General features: G+C 39.4%; 1 protein-coding gene across 1 annotated transcript; it reads left to right on the forward strand.

Annotated features, from left to right (window-relative positions):
- The first annotated feature begins 919 nt into the window (after positions 1–919).
- LOC140946380 (uncharacterized) lies at positions 920–16,841 on the forward strand. Its single transcript, XM_073395485.1, has 11 exons — positions 920–1,226; positions 5,184–5,606; positions 6,565–6,705; positions 7,291–7,407; positions 8,800–8,907; positions 10,269–10,322; positions 11,764–12,060; positions 13,228–13,290; positions 14,794–14,841; positions 15,614–15,976; positions 16,611–16,841. Exons 1-11 carry the CDS (start codon positions 1,022–1,024, stop codon positions 16,652–16,654), a joined length of 1,863 nt encoding a protein of 620 aa, XP_073251586.1. The 5' UTR covers positions 920–1,021; the 3' UTR covers positions 16,655–16,841.
- The last annotated feature ends 9,451 nt before the right edge of the window (positions 16,842–26,292 follow it).

The following is a 26,292-nucleotide window of genomic DNA, read 5'->3' on the forward strand; positions in this document are numbered from 1 at the left end:
CTTATTTCAACCCACATTTTTGCCCCCACTTTCCAACCATTATATTTGTTGGTTTTTGGCCAAAATGAACAAAGGTGTGTCCTAGGTTCTGCTCTCCATGAATCGTGCGATTTACACCCACGACTTACACCCACGACTCTAATCCAATGATCGGCTTTTGGGGCCAATTCAGGGTCAATTGAAATTGTAGAAAAATACGAAACGGCAAACTGATCCTTACGGCAAGGCGATGAAGAAGTAAACAAAAGAATAAACAAAAAAAATACATTTAAGCAAATTGCCCAATATTTCGGTTTGATTGTACTGATCCAAGTCTACAACTAGGAGATCTGGCACCACTCATTGGTTTGTTGCTGTGGACTTGCTGATATTTTATCAATTGAAATTCCCAGGGTGAAAATACCGTATGATAATGACAAGAGGCTCATTGTCTCGCTAAGAGGTGGAAATTGACGATTTTGGTATAAGTGCTGGCAGCAGGCTAAAAAACTGGCTACTTGGAGGTTTGAGCCGTCTTCTTTTGGGGGAAATAGGGTAAATAGAGAGAGTAAAACCCTAAAATTGCCTAAAAAACTCAGTTGGCAAGCCGCCTACTTTTACATCCTAGCTGTCGACTTTAAAAATTAATGAGAACCCTGCAGGCCAAGATAGTGGCTACTCACTTAGGTTGTTCTAGACGGAAAATCAATATGTCTTATCAATTAAGTCATTAATAGTTCTTGACCCGGTTCAGTTGATAAAATAAACTTGAAAAGGTATCGTCATTCCTAACACTGATAACAACGGTTTGAAAAATGTACGTGAGCTGGGCAAAGAAGGACGGATGTGCCAAGGAACATCCGATGCAAAGTATCGTTATTATTGATTTTGACACTATCTTCCGGTCAAGGGATAAATTTTTAGGAAAACGTATCACGTTACTGTGAGCATAAAAAGAGTCTAAAAACACAGAAAGTGTCGCAGAAGGCAAGAGTGAGGAGTTTGCGGCTTTCATTAATTGCCTTCAAGAACGCTTTGAACTATGGCGGATGTTGGCGAAAAAGAGTCGAAGGCTACCACGTGGGATAAATATACTATCGGCCACAAAGTTTTCCTGTGTTTCTGCATTTTGCTTGTTGTTTCGATTTTCTCAACGGTTGCATTACTGGTAAGAATAGAGCTGAAGTTTCAACAAATTGATGCAGCTTTGCTGAATGAAGTTAAATCTTCAGACAACTCAAAACACGGTAGGTTGAATATTACCTGTAAAACTATAGTTTTATTCGCAATAAATAATTTGATAAAATGCGCGCATGGATTTTATCGTTTAGCTGAGACTTATGAATAGGCTATTTCCGAGTTCCTCCGGGCCTCTGTATCAAGACGAGGTCTAAGTGCTCAGCCTTTGATATGGAAACTTCTCGTGCAAATAAAACTCATTTCGACAAGGGTCCACAAGAAAGGGAGTCACCTGTCAGTTTCATGAGCAGGGACGGCGGAGCTCACTTTCAACTGGGGGGGGGGGGGGGGGGCTGTGCGTGAAAACTCGCGCCGGGGGGTCTCGGGGCATTCCCCTCCCCCCCCCCCCCCAAAAAAAAATTGAAATCTAGAGGCTCTAAGGCGCTTTAAGCTCGCTAGAATCCAAACAAGCTTTACGTGAAAACCCTCGCACTTGTGAGTTTGAGCGAGTACCTGCATGTGCTCGAGTCTAGCCAGCTGTTAAAAGAAAAAGCTGACTCGCACAATTGCAATACGCCTTAAAAGGCTTGGTGCGGCAGAAAAAAATGTTCATCTAGAACAGGAACTCCTGTCTAGAATTCATTGACGGCACTGAGACACACGAACAAAAGGTGGTCTGCTTCTGCTGTCACACACTGAAATTTGTCGTTTATGGCCATATTGACACAAGAAAGGTTAAAAAAGGCATTTGCAACTCATGTCTGCTATGCATTATAATATGATGTTGACCAAACACTGCTAACTCTTAGGTGGCAAGATGAAAAGTGTGTATTGTAAAATAATCCATCTGGCTTGAAATGTGTTCCCAGATCTGAGAATTAACATGTTTTGACACTGTTCCCCTTTGGACAAATTCAGGGGCACCCAACGACGGTTTTCTGTAAAATATCTTCACGGATAAGCAAATATTGCCTTTCTATAGCTTGAGGACGGCTGAAAAGTTCTAAATGATCGTTTCATTCATGCACAATTTTCGACGCATATCTAATAAATTCCCTACGATTTATTGAAGTTTAATTTTTCACATTTCACTGCCCAAATTAGGCTATTTTTCTTACAAAAAAGGAAACCTAAAATTGTTGGATTCGAAAGTGTGATGAAAAATCCTCACTTTTGTAATACGTTGAATTGCATCTATAAGTTTCGGGAACATAATACTGAAACCCTTGTGATTCAAGTTCCCCGGCCCTAGGATGACAGAACAGACACAAATTTTATAGCGCCGCTGAGAATGCATTTCTAGAAGTCCAAAAGTACTCTGGATAGCCTAAAAAGTGTTTTTAATGTATCAGGGGCACCCAACGAGGATATAGTTCAAAACCACTTAACATAGCATTGTTGAACGTATTTTAGTATTGAAACGGTAAATATTGGCATATTTTTATCCCCTAAAAACTTTTCATCTGTTCGAATTTCCTAGCTGAAAGTCTAGTGATCTGAAAATTATAGGGATCAAAACTTACCTTTTCGAAAATTTTAGCCAGGAAAAGGCTCCCGAAAATTCTAGGTGGCCTTTTTTAGGGTAAATATCCGTTTAAAATTATACCATTTTGTAGATGTTCGAAAATCCCAGGAGAGGCAGGCAAGCAAGAAATTTTACAACAAATGTTCCGAAAATTATAGTTCTCAAATCGTCTTCCGAACAGATATTTTCCCTGATGTATGTAGGAGGAAACCGTTGCTCAGAGATTTGCTCTGTAAATTTTATTAACATTACTACAGGGTGTCCCGTTTCTCTAAGTTCATGCGCTATAAGTTTGATCAAAACTTTATTTTTACATGAAATTTCTAAAATGTGTTTCTTACTCTATCAAGTACTTGTGTTCAGAAGTTCAGCTCAGCTATCGGCATCCCCCCTTTGTTGTTGTTGTTGTTGTTGTTTTTTTTTTTTTTTATCACATTCTGTAGCCGTTGCGGTATTAAGGTGACTCGACCCAGTTTTTTTTGGGGGGGTACCATCCTACTTTGAAGCTCTCTAGTATCCCCACCTTTACTTTTATCGTAAGTCTTACACATAGAATGGATAACATATAGATCAATCTACAATATAACATAACATTTTTGGCGATCGGAGTAAATGTCACGTGGTTATAATGCCACGCCCCTTTGAGGTCTGAGTCGAAAATCTGCTGTTGCCGGCATTTTTTCGTAAAAATTTCGGTGGGCGGCCCCGGCCGGGAGTAAAGGGTTCTTTTTCCATCTCAGGGGTCGCCAAACTTTGCTTTTCATGAACCTGCTCCAGACTTAACTTGCTAACTGTTGTAAGAGCTAGCTCGTTGGGTTTCGTGTTTTGTACATGGCCTTCTTTAAAACTATTTTAGCGGTTTTATTCAGGACTTTCGGTCTTCCCCCTCGTTTCTTGTCTGTAAAACCTTCATTTCTCTATGACCATGTTACCACCCAACATTTGGATTTTTCCATTGTTTTAGGAATTTCTTTGACTGAAAAACCAGTACGTAGAAATGCGTGCTTCTGCTCGCACGTAGCTGAGTGTTTTTTTTGTTGAGAGGGTTTATCTTTCAGGATATTCACACAAAACAAGTTAGGAGTTCGAGCATTTCGGGCTACAAAATGCAAAAAATATATGGCTGGAAAATTATTCGGGCATCGCACCTTTGGCCCGAAAGTACACAAATCGAATTTCGAGTGAAAAGATGGCACAAGAAGTATGAAATATTAAATTAGATTGAAAGTCACAACTTTGGTTCAAATTATGTGCTGATCAAGTCCAATTGTACTGCGTTACAGACTTATAAAGTAGAGGAACGAACTTTTGGGACACCCTGTAGAGTGATAGTTATTTGCATGTTCAATAAACTGCGATATTTGTTCTCTTCCGATATTCCTGAAAGTTGTATCAGGAGACTAAATCGGCACATGTTTGAATACCTTTTTCAACAGACTGGCTTTATAGCTAAAAGTCTAAGTGCCGTTTTCAAGTGAATTCAGATACGTTTTGCATCTACATAGTGATAAGAATGAAATGAGATAGCCATGAAATCAAAATGGATTCCCGAAATACAATCACCTGTTGCTCTTGATAGCGGAGTAGTAAGAAAACAGTGTCAAAATTACAGAAAATGTATGGAAAAATTGAAGTTTTCTAAAAACTGATCACGGATGTCTTTGCGCTCCAGATTCAGTGTGTTGTTTCTTTGAACTCGTAAGTTACCCTTTTCAAAGAGAAAGCATCAAATATATGAATTAAGGAAGAAATAGCGGGCTTTGAATTCTAATCCACAAATCTTCTATTTTCCAGCCACCTCGCCCTGATTACCCATGATGCAACCATGAGTGTGAACTCCTATATTCAATTTTGATCGAGTGTCCTAAAACTCCTCAAGCGAAAAATCTTTACGATTACTGCACATAGTGCACATATAGTTACACATTCCAATCATGCCTAAATTGTTACACATTTCAAACATATTTGAGCTAACGCTTTGGTCCCCTTTCATGTAAGTAGTAAAATAATGTTTAGCTTATAGGGTTATTATGGCTGTTACGTCATAGGTTGAATTATGAAGTACCTCAACGAATTTTCTACGCTCTCTCATAGAGTCTACGTGCTTCGCACAAGACACAAAAAGCGACTTATTTCGGGGAATTTTGCTATCTACACCGTTCATGTATTAGAAAAAGTATTACTTTTAATTAATGTTTTTGACCTCCCCATGGTTCTGATGAAAAACTCGGCAACAGAAGCTTCTGTTAGTTTCTGTCCGCATGTTGGTGCCACGCCGGGATGGGCATCAGCATGGCGTTTCCATACAAATTTCTATAAATTTAGGTAAAACATTTCTTCAGATATCTCGCATACGAAATATTCCTCTGACCTGAATCTTGGGAAGGGTCTTTTGCATTTCCCAGATTCTGGACTTTATCTATTGAACGTTTTTGATTTTGATCTGTTTTGAATGGCGTGACACTGAAAACCAACAATTTTTTTTTCGTTCAAACTACAGAGGAATCTCGTCACCGGGATCAGATTGTTCGCCGTAGTGTGACAGGTGCCACTCAATCTGCCATTACGTTAAAACAAGTTCGCGAAGAAATCAAATCTTTGTGCCAAGCTCCAGGAACAACATTTTGCCTAAAAGGAGAAAAAGGGGAAGTCGGAGTACCGGGAGTAGCCGGGAAGCGAGGACTCCCTGGAGCCCCAGGTGACAAGGGAGATATGGGCGATAAAGGAGAAACTGGGTTTCCCGGACCCTCTGGCGTCCCTGGAATGAATGGTCACAGCGGAATTATAGGCGCAAAGGGAGCACACGGGCAAAAAGGAGAAGAAGGAGAGAAGGGGGATAAAGGAAGTACTGGTGCTACTGGCTCTAAGGGGGATAAGGGAGCTCAGGGAGATGATGGATGGCCGGGACCAACAGGACCGGAAGGTAAAGTGTTAAACTCATATGACGAACCCATTCAAACAGAACTGCCCGTAACTTAGAAACTGACTCGTCCCCAGACGTCTCTCACTATGTCTACCTCGTGGCGCGCGGGGTGTGATGGGAAGGAGAAAAGCTAGGAAAAGAGAGACTTCCTGGCTCTCTTCTCCCTTCCCATCACCTCCTGCTATCGCCGTGTGCGTTACGCGCAAAGACGACTAGGGACGAGGCAGACTTAGAAAAGTTTAATTTAAGAAGGAACATGTTAAAGACTTGTTTTCATTACTTAAAACTGAAGGCAAGGGTGATCGGGCAGTAGGGATGGGTATCCCAATATTTCGGTAAAGGCAAAACTAACCTTTACCGGGGGCTAAGTTTATAAGTTGTTTGTACATGGCTGACTCCGCGGTCATCGGGCAAGATTAAGCGAATATCCAGAGTTCTGATTGACAACCCGAGTGGGTGAAGATGAGCCTACCTTGACAGTCACTTAAAATATTTGATCTCATCTTATTTTTTGATTGTATGGTGTACTTTGTTAAGGTCAATGATTACCATCAAGGTTATCCTCATCGTTTGCTTTTTTTAACACTTCATAATCGCCGTTTAATCTGGTGATGTTGAATAACGAGGTTAACTTGTTACTTACTCCGTTGTGAACACAACATTTGTCAATTCCTGATTATCTGTGAGATGTCCTTGCTCAGTGCAGTCAATCGGGTAGCGGCTCGGTCGAACTTGAGACACACAAGGAGTCGAGACGCGGCTTCCAGTTCGGTCGTTCGTTAACTCAGGGGGTTAGTTCGATGGTTCGTTCGTTTGCACAACAATCTTGAGTGACTGCTCACAGCATAACTTTCTGAAGCAAAACTATTTTTTTTCTTACGCAATTAGCTAATAACTATTAGGTCATGTTCACTTATTTATAAGTTTATTTATCTGTTTTATCCGTTGTCTTGTCCAGGACCGAAGGGAGATCCAGGTCAAATAGGACCTGAGGGACCTCCTGGTGAAATGGGACCTAAAGGAGACATGGGAATAAAAGGAGAAACGTTTTGGGGAACTAAAGGTGAAGTAGGTCCCCCAGGGGAAAGAGGAGAAAAAGGTAACCGTTGCTTTGTAATCTTAAGGTACGGTAAAATGGGTAAAAAAACGTGCAACGTGCTTTGCAAGCAAAACGAGTGCATGTCGAAGCATAGCGAATGTTGCACTTTTTCCCACCCTTGAATCAAAGCTATCTTGCATCAAACCAGGTTGTTGAAATTTGCCGCAATACTGACTTCTGATTACTTAAAATTACGCGGGAAACATGCTATACACGGGATTTGAACGGTGGAACGTGGGTGGGTAAAGGCGCACAAGAAAGAGATAACAGAGATATCGGAAAAGTTAACACAGCTGTGTTGTATAAAGATGAAAATTTTTATTATGACTTATCTTTGATTGACATCAGAGTTGCCATGGCAACGTAACGACGCCATTACGTCTTTTACTTGCTTTTGAATTTCTCGGTACCGGGATTTTTTTCGAAAATCGCTGAAGGGAGCTTGTACCTCCCTTCGCTGCCTCAATTATGGCAAAGTTTGAACGATTTCTATGAGAGCGTTTTGGAAATATTTTGGAACGAAGTTTTAAAGGTCTTAAAAACAGTGAGTAACCATTCAATTGTTTTATTTGTTCTTTTTTCCAGGAATAAAGGGACAGCCAGGTCAAATGGGAGAGGCCGGGCCTACTGGTCGAACGGGAATTGATGGATTCCCGGGATTCAGAGGAGAAGTAGGTCCCCCAGGGGAAAGAGGAGAAAAAGGTAACCGTTGCTCTATAATCCTAAGGTACGGTAAAACGGGTGAAAAAAACGTGCAACGTGTTTTGCAAGCAAAATGAGTGAATGTCGAAACGAATGTTGCACTTTTTACTACCCTTATTAAATCCAAAAAGTCTTGCATCAAACCAGGTTGTTGAAATTGCCTCAATACTGACTTCTGATTAGTTAAAATTACACGGGAGGCATGCTATACACGGGATTTGAACGTTGGAACGTGGGTGATTAAACGCGCACAAGAGAGAGATAATTCTGTCTTGACGCACAACATCACTTTTCAGCTCCTTTTGCAGCAGTTTTGTAAAACAAGTTGCACTATTTTGTTGTCCGTTTTACAGTAGCTTTAGTGACTCTGTCACCAGAACAGTTCAAAAATCAAAATCGTACAAACCAATTATAGAATATGAATAGAAGTCAAGGTCTTGAAGAAACAAAATTCGGGCCGCCACTAAAACATTGCCAACTTTTATGTATTATACCAAAAGCCTAATTAAGTCCAGTTATTTTGTGGTTGGACCGGGAACACATTGCAAAAGAAGCTTTCGAATTCTGTTAGCCAATCATTTAGGATCAGACTACGGATTAACATACTAAGAGTCCCAAAAGATTCGAGCGTGGGAACATTGCAAAATTTAACCTCATTCACTACGGGCAGTTTTGGTCCTCTGAGACCTGGTCTGTGATTACCTCTTCCCTCTGTTGCTTCAACAGGACCTAGGCTACGACAATAAAAAGCAGGGAGTGAATAGTAGCTACAGCAGTCTGTAAATTCAACATAGGTCAAGTGATAATAGGGCGGCAATAACATCATTTTCGGACCGCCGCAATCTTGGATCCGCCATCTTAAATGTGAAGGGCAAAAAGGTTTCAAATCGCCTCAACATTAAACTACGTAACGGTGCTGAAAAGATGTATGTTAAGCTGAGTAAGACGATGGAAAAATGATTAACACGGTAATTAGACAGCTAAACTTTGTTAAATCTAAACATTTAAGGTGTCTCGTCTGGATTTTTCTAGATAGATCTCAAGTTTGAGCGTTGACTACGTTACCATTAACAGAGATATCTGAAAAGTTAACACAGCTGTGTTGTATAATTAAAGATGAAATATTGTTATGATTTGATGTTTGATTGACATCAGAGTTACCATGGGAACGTAAGGACGCCATTACGTCTTTTACTTGTTTTTGAATTTCTCGGTACCGGGAGTTTTTTTCGAAAATCGCTTAAGATAGCTTGTACCTCCCTTCGCTGCCTCAATTGAGGCAAAGTTGGAACGATTTCTATGAGAGCGCTTTGGAAATATTTTGGAACGAAGTTTTAAGTGGATAAAAACAGTGAGTAACCATTCAGTTGTTTTATTTGTTCTTTTGTCCAGGATTTAAGGGACAGCCAGGTCCGGCAGGTGAAATAGGAGCGGCGGGAGTTCCTGGTGAGAAGGGAATGAAAGGTGAAGTAGGTCCCACAGGGGAAAGAGGAGAAAAAGGTAACCGTTGCTCTATAATCCTAAGGAACAGTAAAACGGGTAAAAAGACGTGCAACGTGTTTTGCAAGCAAAATACGATTGAATGTTGAAACATAGCGAATGTTGCACTTTTTATCACCCTGGAAACAAAGCTATCTTGCATCAAACCAGGTTGTTGAAATTTGCCTCAATACTGACTTCTGATTAGTTAAAATTACGCGAGAGGCATGCTATACACGGGATTTGAACGTTGGAACTTGGGTGGTTAAACGCGCACAAGAGAGAGATAATTATCTCTTGAAGCGCAACATCACTTTTCCACTCTTTTGCAGCATTATGTTGCAAAACAAGTTGCACTATTATGTTGCCCGTTTTATTGTAGCTTCAGTTACTCAGTCACCAAGAGAGTTCAAATCACAAAATTGTATAAACTGATAAAAGAATATTTTAGAAAACAAGGTCTCGAGGAAACAAAATTCGGTGTGCCACTAAAACACTGGCAACCTTTATGTGTTATCCCAAAAGCCCAATTAAATCGAGTAATTTTGTAGTTGGACCCGAAACAAATTGTACAAGAAGCTTCCGAATTCTCTTGGTCAATCGTTTAGGATTAGACTATAGATAAACATACTAAAAGTCCCAAAAGATTCGAGCTTGGGAACATTGCAAAATTTACTATAATAACAACAATAATAATTATTATTATTATTTGGTCCTCTGGGACCTGGTCCATGATTCCTTCTCCCCTCTAGTGGCTTCAAAAGAATTTAGGCTCATGATTAGGTTACAAAACGCTTTTAGCGTAAGCATTTAAGTAAGACTTTTGACAAGCCCCGTTCCCCTGTTGTATAGAAAACAAGGGTCTCTGAAAGGTCTTTGATCCTCTAAATTGATGCCGTTTTCAAGCAACTTCCCCTGCGCGCTGGGACTTTTTGGGACTTTTGATATGGTATTAAGGATAGTTTCCTGAGTCTAAAACTGTTCGAATATCTTCTGTTGCAATTAGTTGTAGGTTAACTTACTTTTTTCACGAAATGACTGGACTCAAGAGATTTTAAACCAACAAGACAGATGTGGTTAATTAACACAGGTTACCCAAGCTCGCAACCTGAACATTGGCATTCTGGCGCAACCTTCAGAATTTAAAGTTTTTGTTACAGACGCTAATTTCGGGACTATACTGACAGTGTTTCTGCTTAATTGGGGGCCTCTTAGTAAGGATTTTATTGTAATATAATTAAGGGCACTTATGCATGCTTCTGTTTTTTGGACACAAAACCGAAACTATAGCAACAGTCACTTAGTTACAGAAAAGTAATTCTTTTTCTGGTGCTTAGATCAGTACAGCTAAGTTTATTGCTTTTATCTGACAATACTTGCAGGGCAAAAGGGAGACCAAGGAATGACAATTCAGATGAATACAGAAGGAGTGAAAAGTAAGAGCGAATTTTTTTTCAATTGATCTATGTATTTAAAAAAAATTGTTACTGCTACGTTGCAGTGAAGCAATAAATTTAGAATGCGCATGATATGTAAGAACAAATTGTTGTATTCATACTTCAATGAAATACTGAGAGACAGACGTTTCAGTTCCCACAATATATACACTCAGCAGGTTTCTCGTTCCTGTTTTTTAAGGTTATGTTCAGTTTGCAATAATTAACTATTTGGCTGTTTAGGTAGTTTACTCCGAATTTGCACTGAGATCTTCTTGTTTTATCGGCAAAAGGCTCGTTTTAATGTTTATTGAAGCTGGATTTCATATTCACTTTTAGTAGCAATATGAAACTACTCATATCGTAACTTAGAAGCTGTATGTAATGAATTCTCTTCCAATATATAGATGTGTCAGGCAGGGCTCTTCATGGAAGAGACCACCTCTGGGTCGATTCTCGCGTAATCGACCCCCTCCCGTAAGCGACCAGTGAATTTTAATTGCTTACGGAAGGCTTGCGTGTATTAACGTAACATCACATTTCATTAGCTTTCCCATATACAGAAATGGTACTGATTGCTTTTAAACTATTACTGACAATTATAAATTGCATTATAGTTAAAATATTCAAATAAACAGATCGTATTTAATTAAAAGTTATAATTAGAAATCCCTATTTCCCATGCTTTTGTTTTATGGAATAAAATTCTCTATTAAGTTGAACTGCTTCATAGACATAGTAGCCAAGTTTTTTTACAAGCATACACAATGTATGGATCCATATTGTTAAAAAGAAAATAGCTTTTTCCGATTTGCTCAAGTCTTATTAAGTACTTAGGGACGAAACATTATTAATTGTTTTGACAGGGGGGGGGGGGGTTGGAAAATTTTGAAATAAATTGTTTGCAGAGGCTATATATAAACACTGAATAAAATTGTATGCAAGTAAAAAATAAAGTATGTGAAGGAAGACGGAGACACACAAAAAATTGTTCGCAGCGGGAGCCGCATATGAAAAAAATGTTTGCATGTGAAAATTCCCCCCCCCCCCCTCCCCCGTCAAAAATATAATGGTCCGTCTCTTAGGTTATGATGTGTCTTCGTTTGTCTTAAACTCCTGTTCTTATTGCGAGCGACAAGGGGAGCCCGCAATCCTAATCTTTAGGTAGCTATTACCCATGCACCACATGTATGTAGCCAGCTTCGTTTGGACTTCCAGTAAGAATGAATGGATTACATCAAAAGCAGTCAGATCACGCGCGTTTGGAACTTCTATCACTAGGAATTTAATCACGCCGTTTGACCACCTGTCACGTGAAACTTACGCAAAGCACAGCGTTTGAGCAAAAACGTTGGAGCCTTCGATCGCTGTCGCCAGCTGACTGCGTACCCTTCAGATACTATAGCTACAAGTCTAATCTACATTTACCTTTGCTTTATAGAAAGCGTTCGCGAGGAAATCAAAACCCAGTTGACGTCAACTGTTAAGGCTATGTGTCAAGCACCCGGAAAAGTTTGCGTCCCAGGTCTCCCTGGCGCTCCGGGACCCCCGGGAGAAAAAGGAGAAAAAGGTTCTGAGGGAATGATGGGGGTCAAGGGAGAACAAGGCATTGATGGTTTTAATGGTCCGACTGGTCCGAAAGGAGAACGCGGAGATAAAGGACAAGTTGGATCCAAAGGAGAACCCGCAGAAAAAGGAAACTCCTGTCAGGGAACCCCATTGTTCAAGGGAGAGAAAGGTTTTTCTGAACTTTTTTCTCTGACCTTATGCTATGAGCAACATAGTTACTATACTCCTTGTAAATCATACACTTAATGTCAGATCCCGAGGGAAACAGTTAGTTTTGTTTTCCCGAGACGAAGTCGAGGGAAACATCAGGACTCGAGGGAAAACAAAACTAACTGGTTTCCCGAGGGACCTGACATTAAGTGTTTTGTTATATTTCTAGACTTTCACTTCACTAGCAACAAAAGAATAACCCGAGCGAACCAAAACAGTCGACTCGGTACTTATGACAACACAAATTTAATTCTCAAAACCATGGGATGAATGAGTTATAAATTACTTTCCTTATATTATCTGCATCTTTTTTCTCCACTAGCTGCTGTTTCTCTTCTGGGATGACTTTAAAAATCGTCGCTTTTTATTTTTAGGCTTCGTGTTTGCGTTGTTGTGTTCATTCACGAGAAAGAAAACTGGCAGTGTTTTTCCCGCCTTCTGTCACACCACTTTCCACCATGCTTTAATCACTTGCTGTAATGTATCCCGAGCGGGGTATACGTACATTGCTTAATGTATCACGATCGGGATACTCTGGTATTCTTCGGGAGACCGGGTCGAGGTGGTTGTCGAAGTGCATTGTGGGACTGTTTTGGGGGACAAATTTCCCTCCATGTTGAAAATGCGTCCCCCAAAACAGTCCCACAAGGCACTCGACAACCAACTCGACCCGGTCCCTCGTGCAACCTCAAAGTGGCAAATATAAAAACTCCCGGATGACGAAAACCCCAACTGATTTAAGGAATCGCAGTTAAAAAATTCGGGTTATCTTTTTAATGTAGGAGCACATTCAAAAGTCAGACCACAAAGAGAATAGTAAATGAATAAGTCGGAGGTTTTAGTTTTTTAAACCAATTGAATTTTAAAAACGAAAAGTCACATTTCATTCGATTCGATCTCGTCTTGCTTATTTATTACAGTATTAGGTGGTAAGTAGGTTGAGTATGGTATTTGCCTGAATGACGTCATTTTACCACCTAAAGCCATTCAAATTGCAAATGCAAAAATCTTGCGATTGTTTAAAATATCTGATTTTGACAATATCCTTGATTTATGTAACATTATCTATTGTTATTTTCCTTATTGTTGTTTTCGTTTTGTTCAAACTATGATTTTTATATTTCAGGTGAACCCGGCCGAAGAGGAAAAAGAGGCTCAAGAGGATTTAGAGGCTATAAAGGAAGTAAAGGTAAAAGAACTTAATCAACCAATTCGATCAGGGTTAGTTCTCTCTGCTCCGCAGAGGCGCCCGCTGGTTATCCCTATAAAATAGCAATACATAATTGAAAAATTATAAAGTGTGTGGGGGACGATGGGAAGAAGGAAAAGGCCTTGCCATCGTGCCCCGCTCGCGCTCTTCTTTTCACTCTCCCCAGGCTCCCCACAACACAAAGGGGCCTCTGAGGAGGAGAGAGGAGTTAGTTCAAGACCATGAGATCACGGTTATAGAGAGGAGAAGTCGTTACCTCACGTTGCTATGGTTGCAAAATTTCTGGATGACAACAAACCAATAACGTTACTTAAAAAATAAATTTGCACTGTTTCAAACGGTATCGATCTTATTCTGTTCCATTTAATTTGACAAATGTTGGCGAACTTTTCTGGAATTGAATCCGAAAGGACCGTATCTAAGTTTAAGAAAAGAAGAAGTTTTTGCGCTGTGTTCCCCTTCTCCATAAAGCGGGCGCGTGAAATTAGGAAGTTTCATGTCGCAGTCGTGCAACGACGGCGAAGAAATGTACCAAAAAGCATGATGCACGTTCAAAGTTGTTGTTTTGCTGATATAAACCTATTTCTTTTTTGCCGTTCTCGTTCCCGTCGCCGTCATCGTAGGTTAAGCTCCATATCGTGTTGTGATCAAGAAACTTTGCTACCATGGTAACGTGACATCGCACTTCTCCTCTCTATTATCCCCCATTATAAAGCCCATCAAACCTTCACCTAATTATAAATAAAAGTAATATTCAGTTATATGTTTATTGAGGGTTAGAGTCACTGACGTTATTGTTCGTCAGTGAATAAATACCTGCTGACAGACTAGACGGGAAATTCAGATATACAGTGCAAATTGTGGAAATTTTAGGCATCCGCTAGTGACTTAACTTAACAGGAACAATTTATCATTGATCTGTAATCCTGAGAAGTTTTAGTGTCGTATTGAACCCGGCCAAGCGCGATGCAAACGGATTTTTCAAGGTTCTCTTACTCTCCTCGCATCTTTTGATTTCGCGACATCCTGTCCAAAAATCAACGTTTGGTGCATGCGCAGTAACGGGATACTGTTCCTTTAAGATATTTCAAGCAACAACAATAATCTAGAGTCTGTTCAGCTATAGTTGTTGGCCAGCGCGTCAAACGAGCGCAAAGAGGCAAATCCAGTTGGAAAGAGGCTTAGCGCGGGCGCGTTCACCAAAAAAGAAACAAATAAGCGAACAAAAACCATCCATGCTTTAGAGTTGGTTCATGCTTATAGTGCGTATACTGAGTTGTGGATGCACGCGTGAAGCTTGGAGAGCACGAGAGAAACGTAAGGGTTACTCAAGGCGTATCCGAGCGTAACTCTTTCTTCTTTTAGTAATGTTGATGAAATTTAGACCAAACCGCGGCATTGTCAGTACTATTATCAAGTGACAAGGTCACCTATGCAAATTTGCTTTGATATGAAGACCTCTAAAAAGCTCCTTTATTGCAGGTGAACCAACAGGAATTAGAGACCCGAACTTAAAGGAAAGAGTTCAAGGTAACCGAAGGTTGGGAAAATTTGGATAACATGGGAGTGTTATATTAAGGTTAATTTAGTAAAAAGTGTAAAGCCTTTTTTGTTTTCAAAATAATGCATTGAAAATTTTTCAGTTTTGAAGTGGAAAAATATTAACTTATCCTTATTTTCATATCAGTAATCTTTTGGCTATTTAGGCCGTGTGAGGCTCTCATAAAGATTAATCATGTAACGAACTCCGATCAATGCTGTCGTGGTTCGTCAGTAAATTTCTTTCTCCATGGGCTTTCTTTTCATTTTTGGATGTTCTGGTTGTTGAATGTTAAGCGATCTTTTGTCAGAAAAATACTTTATCTGTTTTTCTTCTTTTAATATCCGGTTCCTTTTGAAGAGGATCTCTTCCTTTACACATATAAATTAGTATTAGGCAGGAGCAGTTTGCTGTGAACATTCGCAGACGCAGATAGGAGAGGTAGACGCATCAACTTCTTGATGGACCTTAATTAATTAATTATGAGTGGAGCACAACCCTTAGGGTCATAATGACTTATTTCTTGGGGTTTCTTGTAGGTTTCATTGTGATCAGAAATTTGATGTTCTGAATGGTATTGTTATCATTTCTTTCTACATTATGCATTTACATTGTATACTAGAAATACGTGTATCGCAGAAACTCGCAAGGCTCGAGGGTGTGTGGCCTATAAAAAGCTAGGAATGGGAGGGCAGAAGAGAAATAGAGTAAAAAAACTAAGCCAAAGAGGTGTGTTTAAAGTTTTACTCCATCCTGCCTTAGACATCGATCTGATCAACCTGATGACGTCAACAGTAAAATCCGTTTGTCGGAGTCCAGGAGGAGTTTGTGTAGCAGGACCTCCAGGACCTCCAGGTCCCCCTGGTCCGAAGGGAAGTCCCACTGCCGTATTTTCCAGGGGGATTATTGGCAAACCAGGACCGCCTGGACCAAAAGGAGAGCGAGGAGCACGAGGCATTTCAATACAGGGTGAACAGGGGCCCCAAGGAATCAAGGGACAGAAAGGCTCACCAGGTTGGAGAATCAAGGGTGAACCGGGTCCCGAGGGACGGAAAGGACGGACAGGGCCACCAGGCTTGTCAATAAAAGGTGACATTGGACCCGAAGGACCAAAAGGAGAAAAGGGTATGTTTTAATTGAGTTCTTTGTTTCATATTGAGTGGAATACTTGTCATTCAACTAAATCAGCCAAATACACTTTCACGACAAACAAGCAGCATTTACTATTTATCATAAGGCTAAGTTACCCCGCAAGATCAAAAATTTCACCAATACGCAATAATACGCACTCCTGTTATATGGCAGAATCCGCGAGAGCGCAAGATGAAGCTTCCAGCAAATCCTTTGCTTTGTTTGGCCACCCGAGAAGGGGGCCTATCTTGCCCGCCCCGGATGTCTCGCGTTGGTCCCGCAAGGAAGAACGAACGGTTCTCATTTTGGCCATATGATAAATCCTTTATAGACCAAGCTTGCTCGTTCAAGGTGGCTGGATATTGATCTCGTCCCGATCTGCGTTTAAACTGACCTTTACTTTCTTTTGGTACATAATAGAAACGCGAAAAAAGAACTTCGCCTATATCCAGATATCTTGACCTCACCCTTGGTCAATTTAATAACATATGATTTTCACAGAGTTGAGTGCTCACGAAGACTGCCTTTGCACTAAGCCCCCTGCTGTTCTACTAAGAAGAATAAAACGTAACTCGCTCAAAAAATGACAGTTTGTTAATTTTGGTGTAATGGTTTTTTAATCCCTCAGGAGAACCTGCAGGTTCATATGTCCAAGGAGATGGTTTAGATTAACAGACTCTCTTGGAAATACAGAGAAGCGCCTTTGTGGTCAACATCGCACAAATAATTAAAACCATCTTAACCTGATTTATTACAAGTTTTAAGTTGTTGTTGTTGTTTTTGTTTGTTTGTTTTACATGGCGGTAACATTGATTTATATACTAATAAAATCTGCTCAAAGACTCTCCTGACAGGAAAACTCTTGGTTATTCTGTGAGGTTTTGATATTAGATAACCGCCGGGTTACTTTGAATTTTCGGGAGCTTCACTGGGTGCTGCTAATGTAGGAACGTTAAAAGAACTTACTTCGTTGTTGTTGGTGGTAGTGGTGATTTTGTTTGTTTCTTCGTGTTTTCAATTAAATTGCACCTCTATTTTACGTTTTTTTGAAATAGAATTCGATAATCAATAAGCAAAAAAAGTCGTCTTTCTAGCTTCTCAAGTGTTTTGGGGCGCAAAAAACCTTGCTGTAAATCACTTGCCTCTGGAGCGTGATCTAGCCGTACAAATGTGAACGTCAAACCGCAAACCTGACGGCAAGGTCCTAGTCACGTGACTTCTTGACGTTTGCGGTTCGCGGGAAATGCCGAAACACCTCATTCTTAAGGTCTCTAATGAAACACCAACCTTACCTCAGGGCCGTGGGGTAATCTCGTACCTAGATCTCTTTTCGACTAAACTGGGTACCGAGGGGAAATCTTCCAGGAAGATTTGGGTGAGGGACTGTGCGGCAACACGAAACCGTGACAATTAAAATATCTCAAGAATATTTGGTCCAAGCTACTTTTCACCGAAAAGAGTTTATAAACACAAAGAAAAAGTGCGTGTTAAAAATCAGTCGAAAGCGTTTTTCACTCCAAGCCTTTATAACGACTTAAACTAGATAGACTGTTCAAACTTCCATGTCGACAGTTACAGGAGTCAAAGCGAGCTTTTTTGAAGTCGAGTAAAAGTTCAGTAAGTCATAAGTGTTTTAGATTCGAGTTTACCGCGAACCTCTAACCGCGGTTTGCGGTTACCCGTTTACGATTCGACGTTTAAACATAATTTGATTTAGATGGGCGGTGGATTAAAGAAGTGGATTCTGGTTTATTTTTCCATTTAGAAATAGAAGAAAAATCAATCAGTGAAAATAAAACAAATTTACGGTAACACTGGTTTATATAGATACATGAAAACCTATCTCCCCACGTTGAAAACGCACGTCGTAAACCTCAAACGTGACGCGAAAGACTTCTCACGTGACCTCCAGCGGTTAGAGGTCCGCGGTAAACTCGGATCTAAAACTCTGTAATAAAAACTATAAGGTTTAAAAAGCACGAAATCATTCTAGTAACAACGGTAAAGCTAAGTTGGGAAGCCAGAGGTTACTATCCATTCCAAGAAATGTTCTGAATTAAATGCCAAATACAAATAGACATAATAACATATAATACAAATAAACATATAAACTTAGTTTTCTGAAACTAGTGACCAAAAGAGATCAGTGATGGCTTTTTAAAACGCGGTATGTACTATGTCTGAGAAACGCTGAGTCCCTGCAGTACTGTAACCCTGTTTTATAACTTGATAATTGTACCTGCACCTAAGCACATCTGCAGTGATGGGCCATGCCGAAAGGACGGTATCCAAGTTTAGAAAAAGAAAAAGAAAATTTTTGTGTTGTGCTCACCTACGTGATAAAGTGGGCGAGTGAAATTAGGAAGTTTCATGTCGCAGTCGTGCAACAACGGCTAAGAAATGTACAAAAAAGCTTGATGCACGTGCAAAGTTTTTCTTTTGCCAATCTCAAGCTATTGCTTTTTTTTGCTGCTGCAAAAACTCCCTGTTGTTGTGATCCAGAAATTTTTCTACCATAGTAACGTGACGTCACAATTAGAACAAGAACGCTCTTAGTGGCGCGAGTCTCGCTTGCTTGGAGCCAATGGAGCTAGGATATAAGTTTTGTTGTCAAAGGCGCTGGTGCTGTTATGTTACTCTTTCGTCTTGAATACAAAACGAGTGTCACAAGTCATAATGTAAATACTCAAAACGTTCAAATTGCAAGGAGAGACAGGCCGCACATCTTAGCTTCACACCGGTATGGAACTTTTGACCTTATATAACAGACAGTTGATTCAGTTCTCACGAATTCCTGTTGAATTTGTTGTCCGTTTTATAAGATATCAAAATCGCGCGAAACTAATTAGATTTTCCATAGCTGCTTAGTATCTGCTTTTGATATCTCCGGTACAGTTGTTTATGTGATCTCAGAGTACAATTTTTAGAGCTGTACACCGCATCCATTTTGTCACAGTATCACCTAGCGCACGGCACGTTTTTAGCCAACATAAAAACAAAAACAAACCGCTAAGTCCATTAAAAGTATTTAAAGGCCGAGAAATCTGTCCCTTTGTTCCCATTCTTTCTTTTTTTTATGTTTAGTGGGAAAGTCTGAAAAAGGATTTGAAAAAATGTTTTTAAAGAAAAGCGGTCCCGCACGCACATACATTATTTAGGGCCTGTTTACATGGAGGTGGGGGACCCCAGGTAGGTGAGGTAACCCGCTTTGGTGGGTAACCCGCCTGTCCAAATAATCTCTCATTTTAATTTGATCAGGTTTACATGATAGGTGGGGTGACCCGCCGCATGTTACCTCACCTATCTGGGGTCCCCCACCTCCATGTAAACAGGCCCTTAATCTTTGTTGTCCGAAAGGAAGTTAGGCAATCATTTCGATTCATCATCTCTAGAGCTAGAGAAGGTGAAAGGTGTCAGTAGTAGCTGAAAGTCTCTTCAAGATTGAATGAGAAAAGGATAATGCAGAAAAGGATAACAGTCTAATGGCAAGATGAAAATGGAAACATGTAGTCAAACAAAACTTACGCTTGACGAAAACAACGAGCTATTTTATGACACCCAGTAACTATTATTATTATTATTATTATTATTATTATTATTATTTTAAAGAGGCCTACGAGAAGCGTCACGCAGGGATTCAAAGCTACAAATGAGCACAAGTTCTTTGGATATTATCTGTAACAAATAATTGTAGTAACTCTTATCTTGGTCGTTGACAGGAACGAAACAAGTTTCGTCAGACATTATTTAGTAACGTGAGAAATGGTAATTCTTTAACCTAAAAAGGCTTAGTGTTCGTCAAAAGACGTATTCTAAGGCGACTTCGGTAATTTCCATGGATATTTTGAGTGTTTCTAGCTAAACATGCTGCTAGAAATTTCCATGGCCTGTTCAGTTTTGGTGTAATGACATCGGAAATCTCCCTGGTCATTTTGCGTTGCATAAGAAATACCATGATAAATCGAAAGTAGCTGAAAGTCTCTTCAAGATTGAATGAGAAAAGGATAATGCAGAAAAGGATAACAGTCTAATGGCAAGATGAAAATGGAAACATGTAGTCAAACAAAACTTACGCTTGACGAAAACAACGAGCTATTTTATGACACCCAGTAACTATTATTATTATTATTATTATTATTATTATTATTATTTTAAAGAGGCCTACGAGAAGCGTCACGCAGGGATTCAAAGCTACAAATGAGCACAAGTTCTTTGGATATTATCTGTAACAAATAATTGTAGTAACTCTTATCTTGGTTGTTGACAGGAACGAAACAAGTTTCGTCAGACATTATTTAGTAACGTGAGAAATGGTAATTCTTTAACCTAAAAACGCTTAGTGTTCGTCAAAAGACGTATTCTAAGGCGACTTCGGTAATTTCCATGGATATTTTGAGTGTTTCTAGCTAAACATGCTGCTAGAAATTTCCATGGCCTGTTCAGTTTTGGTGTAATGACATCGGAAATCTCCCTGGTCATTTTGCGTTGCATAAGAAATACCATGATAAATCGAAAATATTCCTGAGGGCATTTGACGTTGGAAATTTTCATGGCTATTTTTAGGGCCCTCTAAATATGACGTTGGAAATTTCCATGGTCGTATTGCAAATCGCAAAAGTCCAAAGGCTTCCAGCATTTTTGTGCTCAATTTCTTAGACATTTTCGTGAGTAAAGAGAATTGCTTGAAAAAAAATTGCAATTTTTATCATTTATCATTTTATTTATGGTAATGAAATAGAATAACTTCCAAGTTCCTGCCACTTAGAGGGAAATGTTATTTTATAATTAAAAGTAGTTTTCACCCTAAGGCTCAAAGAACAAACCTGGTAATTGTGAAATAAAAACCTCAGCTTTTTGTAACACTTCTCATTTGACCAAAGAAAAAAATGTAAAAAAAACCCCGAATATTATGTATTTTGTTGACAGTCACACTGCTAACTGGGCGAAATTAGCCATTGATAACCTTATTTCAGCCTGATTTTCATGTTTTCTTAGCAACTTCAGCCCCCGCCGGTTTAAGTCATCGAATTAATGTGCCATAATTCGCCCCTTAAGAATATCGCTTTTTTTCAGGCCTTTTTATAGAACGTGTTAATATATCCGCAAGTCCTAGCACTATTTCAGAACACATCTATGGTTAACTTAGAACTTCCCGGCAATAGCACTGCGGAACATTACCTCATTAGATATAGATATATATAGAGAGAGAGGAAAACATTTTTCCGTAAATCAAATGTCTAAACAGTCTAACAAAGGGACAAAAATAACACAACTGGACTAGATGGTACTCGTTAAATATATAATTTAGAGATGCCTGACTTAGCTGAAAATATTAGTAGCTAAAACACACCAATGATCCTACTAAAACTGAAGAAACAAAAATTTGTAATACAATCTTTTGGAGAGAGAAAAAAGAAATCTCTTAATTCGCTTGTCACCGATGAGATAACGAATACAGCTAGAGTCATCGCGCCGTTCAAGAACCAAGACTCAACGAAAGTTATGTCAAGCAATGTATCAAGGGTCTTGGCTTTTAGGGGTTAAAAAAGTAATTTGACTTTGTGCTTATATAATAAATATGTGCCAAAAATCAGCCGAAGAGCTAAAGGTGCGAGAAATCATGCACGCTATAATGAAAACCTGCAGCAAAGTTAAGAACACGAAGTTCAATGTTACCTGTGTGATAAAGGTTGTATGTTGATTACTCTTGGTGCCACTTGTATCAACGCGCTGATGGTCACAAATAGCAGATCTATATATTCTGCTTTAATTTTAGCTTATTTTGTCCTTAGCCTCCCAGCACGCAGCTGGGGGGACACGTGACGAAGCCCTAAAGGTTATTTTGTCCTTCAGTTAAAAATCTCATGACCTCTATTAGTAAAAAAGGAATTGCTTAAGCTCAAAAAAAGCTCAGATTTCTAAAAGATAAATAGAATCCAAATTAACGTTTTTTTTATGTAGAAACCATTTATTGTCGAAAATTCATCTAACAACGAAGTGCTTTCACTTTGAATTCATAATTGAAGTGAGAAGAATAAAAAAAATTACTTACAGATCTCAAAATTTTGATAAGGAACGCTCAGACTTCAAAAACAATGTAAATTAAAAATTTAACCTACTTGATGCAGAAACCAATTATTGTCGAAAAGTCGTCCAGCGGCCTGATCTTTCATTCTCATAATGGGAAAATCCTAGTCTGAATTTAATTTGATTACCAACAACTGTGATAACATTGGACAAGAACGTGTCCATACCTTGCTTGCCTATAAAATATCTTATTGTTATTATTATTATTATTATTATTATTATTATTATTATTATTATTATTATTATTATTGCGCAAGGGTCTTGCCTTGGCCCGCTTCTCTTTACAGTATATACCAGCGAACTATTCGAGATAGCGGGTCGACACTTGCCAAGCGTGCACGCTTTCGCCGATGATACGGAATTGTACTTGGCGTTCAGTCCAAACGTGCAGGGTGATGACGCTAGTGCGGTAATGGTTGGGTGATTAGAGACCGACTTATGTTAAATGATGATAAGACTGAGTGTTTGCTCCTTGGTACCACGCAACAGTTAGCTAAGGTTGACATTAGTAGTATTACTGTTGGTGAGTCTGTTGTGATCACAAAGCCAGTTGTCAGCTAGGAATCTGGGTTCCTGGTTTGATTCTCAACTTAGTATGTCTACTCATATTAACAAGCTCTATTACATCAACATAACATCAATCGTATTCGCAAGTTCCTAAGACCTTAGTGCTACTTTGGACACCGTACACAAATGAACTTAATGTCTTTTAGTTAATTATTATTTGTCAGCTACTTTATTTTCCTACCTACGTACACTTATGTAAATATCTTATATAGTGTGAATAAAGAATTGAATTGAATTGCATTCGTCACTTCTCGTGTTTTGACTACTAGAATAGCCTTTTGTATGGTCTACCTGTCCCAGCGAACACTTTAACCTTGTTCAGGGTTTTCTTCGGCGGGAATACGAAGAGTCCATGTTTTGATCTTTTCATCTATTGGCTGGTAAAATAAATAACAAACACTTACCGAAACCATTTTTCAAGGTCATACGAAAATCGCTCTAACTGCTACTATAGAATTAAATGGTCATCAGAGAAAATAAATTCTGCATCTGCACCTTGGGACACTGGAGTGATGGGTTATGCCCTTTACAGATTACACAATTATAATTAAGATTTAGACACAAGAATAATCGTCAACGTAGTATATTTACTGAAATGTTTCAAAACAACATAGTTATTAGGATAGCTCATCGAGTATAATGGAGATTGTAAATGGCCTAGTCCCCGAATAAAGCATACACTGAAACGTACGTAAGACTAAAAATAATATAAGTAAGAAAGTTTTTATTTGAAGGCCGAAGGGTAAATTTTAGTCTCTCTCACAACCAGCCCTTCTCGTGTCCTTAGCCGTATCCGTAGCCGTTATCACCGCTGCAAATTCGAAGGAAGAGGAGAAACTTCACCCATGATATTTCATTGCCTGTCTGCACAGGCCTTAACCAAACGTCAAACCTTTCATGAGACGAATGAAAGTTAGTAAGTTAAGTTCATGAAAAATTCCACGTTGTTTTGTCTTGATATTTGTGTCCAACTAGATGGATTTTACTAAAACAATTATTCCTCTCGCCCTTTTGGTCTCTGAGTCAATAGCCCATTCGGCCTTCGGCCTCAAGGGCTATTGACTCGGAGCCCATTCGGGCTCGAGGAATAATTGTTAATTATTTTATCCCCCTCGCGCTCGATCAACTAGTCAGAAATTTAATATCTTACAAGCTTCGTTATCTAGGTTCGTACTGTAAGTTAAGGACTCGTTTTCTCTCCTGCGCTTCTTGGCGCTTGGGCCATAAATCAACAGTAAAAAGGCGGTGTGTAAATTGCAGTACGGACCGAGATGAGGAGGTAGCCTAATATAAAATATATTAAGTATCACTATTTTTTACTTTACCCTTGAGCGAGGCTAGGAGAGGAAATTAGCAACTCCCGCCGTATCCGCACGCATTATTAATTTTCGACAATGCAATTTATTATTTTTCAAGAATTTTCAAGGATCTACCAATAAAACGGTTGGTTGACCTAAACAGAATACTGACTCTTAAGTGTGATAAGTGGCGTATTCACCATCGAATACTGCCATTTATCTGTCTGCCTGTTTGCATACCTGTCTTTGTCTAACACGACATACAATTTAACAACCTGCGATCTTCAAACGCCTTTATTCATGGTATCTTTAAGTGAAATACATCTTACCACGACCTTTTGTAGCGACTGTTTGCCTGAATTTGATGTTCTTTCCAAGGAGAGACGGGTCCCGTTATAAATACCATCATTTTGCCAATACCAACCCTTAGTTTTACATTTTGCCTCCCTCGTTTAACAATTCCAGGATGTACTGAATGGCCTTTTTTTCCTCTTACGACGAAATGTAATCACCCAACTTGAAAATGCGTTCTACCTATTTCTCCTCCGTTGTACTCCTTTGTTTCTTAGTGATGCTGGCTTCGATGTCAAGTGCGTTCACGAACATGCTCTCGGTTTCACAGCATGGACCTCGGATTCTAATCGGTGAGTGAAATAAACTTGCAATTATTTTGAGGCTTGATTCAATTTATATAAAAATTGTTTATTGGTGAAACATTTCCTGTTTCCCATTGTAAAGTTAATTATTCACAAGTTGCACAAGAAAAAGCGCGAGGAGGAAGAAGACAACAACTGTAAAATAATTCAACTTGTCAGATGCACGTTTACCTTAGTTAACCTTTATTTGACTTAGTATCAGAATCTTGTTTCGCCGCGACATTACAATGAACAAGCTTCTACTTGTACGTTTTTGAAGCATTCTTGCGGCGATTGTGTGCGGCGGAGAAGCTTCCAGAACGGCCGCATCCAATTGGCTATACAGACTTGACCGAAACCGAAAGCCATACTTGAAAGTCTCTGACACCCAGGGTACGTCCTCTTAGGCTAACTTGAAAACTGACAACTGCTGAAAATTGCTGAATATTTCTACGCTAATAATTGAATATCTATTATTTTCTCTAAAGATGAATGATTCTAGTAAAACCTGCTTCCAGCGTTGCGAGGTCCTCTTGAAGTTTCAGTTGGCTCTTTTTAATGCTTTTAGATAAGTCCTACGGAGTTCCTATAAATCTGACTTGTAACGAACGCGAGACCAGTAAAATTGATGTCAGCGGTATCTCGCTCTTCAAGTCAAAAAGAGCGATTATAGCAAACCAAGTCTATCCTGGAATTTATGCGCAGTCTCAAAGCGAATGCCAGCGAACATTCCATCCAGTGAACATGAACAAGCCAGCAGGATGTCAGCTGAATCTGTCAGGAAGAAAACTGTCCTCAGATGTCATGATTGTTACAGTTTATCGATGCTTGACAACTTCTGACCAACAGCGTCGGCTAAAGCTAGTTCACATAAGTAAGTGTCGGGGAGTTCCGAGGGTGCAATCAAATTAGAGGGGTTTAACCCTTTAAACCCTAAGTTCTCATTTGTTGCCCCCATTCATTTCCTACGGAAGTAGTGGGGAGAAGTTGATAAAATATCAAGCAAATTCATCTTGTGTGACCATGTCCGTAATTCTCATGGCCACTCTGTTTTCAAAGCATTCATTTGTTATTACAAGGAGAAATTTTGATGCTGATCACTCTTAGGGCTTAAAGGGTTAAGAATCGACGACGGCGACGACAGCGAAAACGTTACTTCTAAAATGAATTCGCGTTTTCTTCAAACTTTGTCGTGTTTATTCCAGCAATTCACTAAAAATATTTAAAGTAGGAGAATTTCACCGGAGTTGATTTCTTGAGGACTGCGCTCGAGTTTTGAAAGAGAGAAAATTTCTTAGTCGCTAGTTTGTTTCCATCCTCCATTCCATAAAACATGAAATTAGGCATTTTCACGTCGTAGTCGTGCAATAACGTCATTGAAAGAAATGTACAAAAACATGTGTGCTGCACGTGTAAAGTTGTGCTTTGCTTTTTTGACGTTCACGTTGCCGTCGCGGTCGTCGTTGCTAAAACTCCCTATTGTATACAGATGGCAGGATGAAGCTGTACTTGTAATCGATCACTCTCATGTACCAGAAATTAAGAAAATGCCAGTGCATATATCATCCTGCAGTCTTCCTCTTGCACCCATTCTCTTTGACTATATTTATAGGAATGTCAAAAAGGGTCAACACAAGACCTATTCGACTTTGGCCACCCATCCTTAACAAATCTGACCACTACAAGATCCGATGTGATTTCTTCCTTTTTAAAGCCAGGTGAT

The sequence above is a fragment of the Porites lutea genome, chromosome 8 (assembly GCF_958299795.1).
Source record: "Porites lutea chromosome 8, jaPorLute2.1, whole genome shotgun sequence".
Lineage (NCBI taxonomy): Eukaryota > Metazoa > Cnidaria > Anthozoa > Scleractinia > Poritidae > Porites > Porites lutea.

Excerpts from the sequence above, each read along its gene's own strand:
- LOC140946380 (XM_073395485.1), top strand. The coding sequence starts at position 1,022 with ATGGCGGATGTTGGCGAAAAAGAGTCGAAGGCTACCACGTGGGATAAA. Across the intron at positions 12,061-13,227 it reads ATTGTTCAAGGGAGAGAAAG|GTGAACCCGGCCGAAGAGGA; the intron begins GTTTTTCTGAAC and ends TTTATATTTCAG. Across the intron at positions 14,842-15,613 it reads CTTAAAGGAAAGAGTTCAAG|ACATCGATCTGATCAACCTG; the intron begins GTAACCGAAGGT and ends ATCCTGCCTTAG.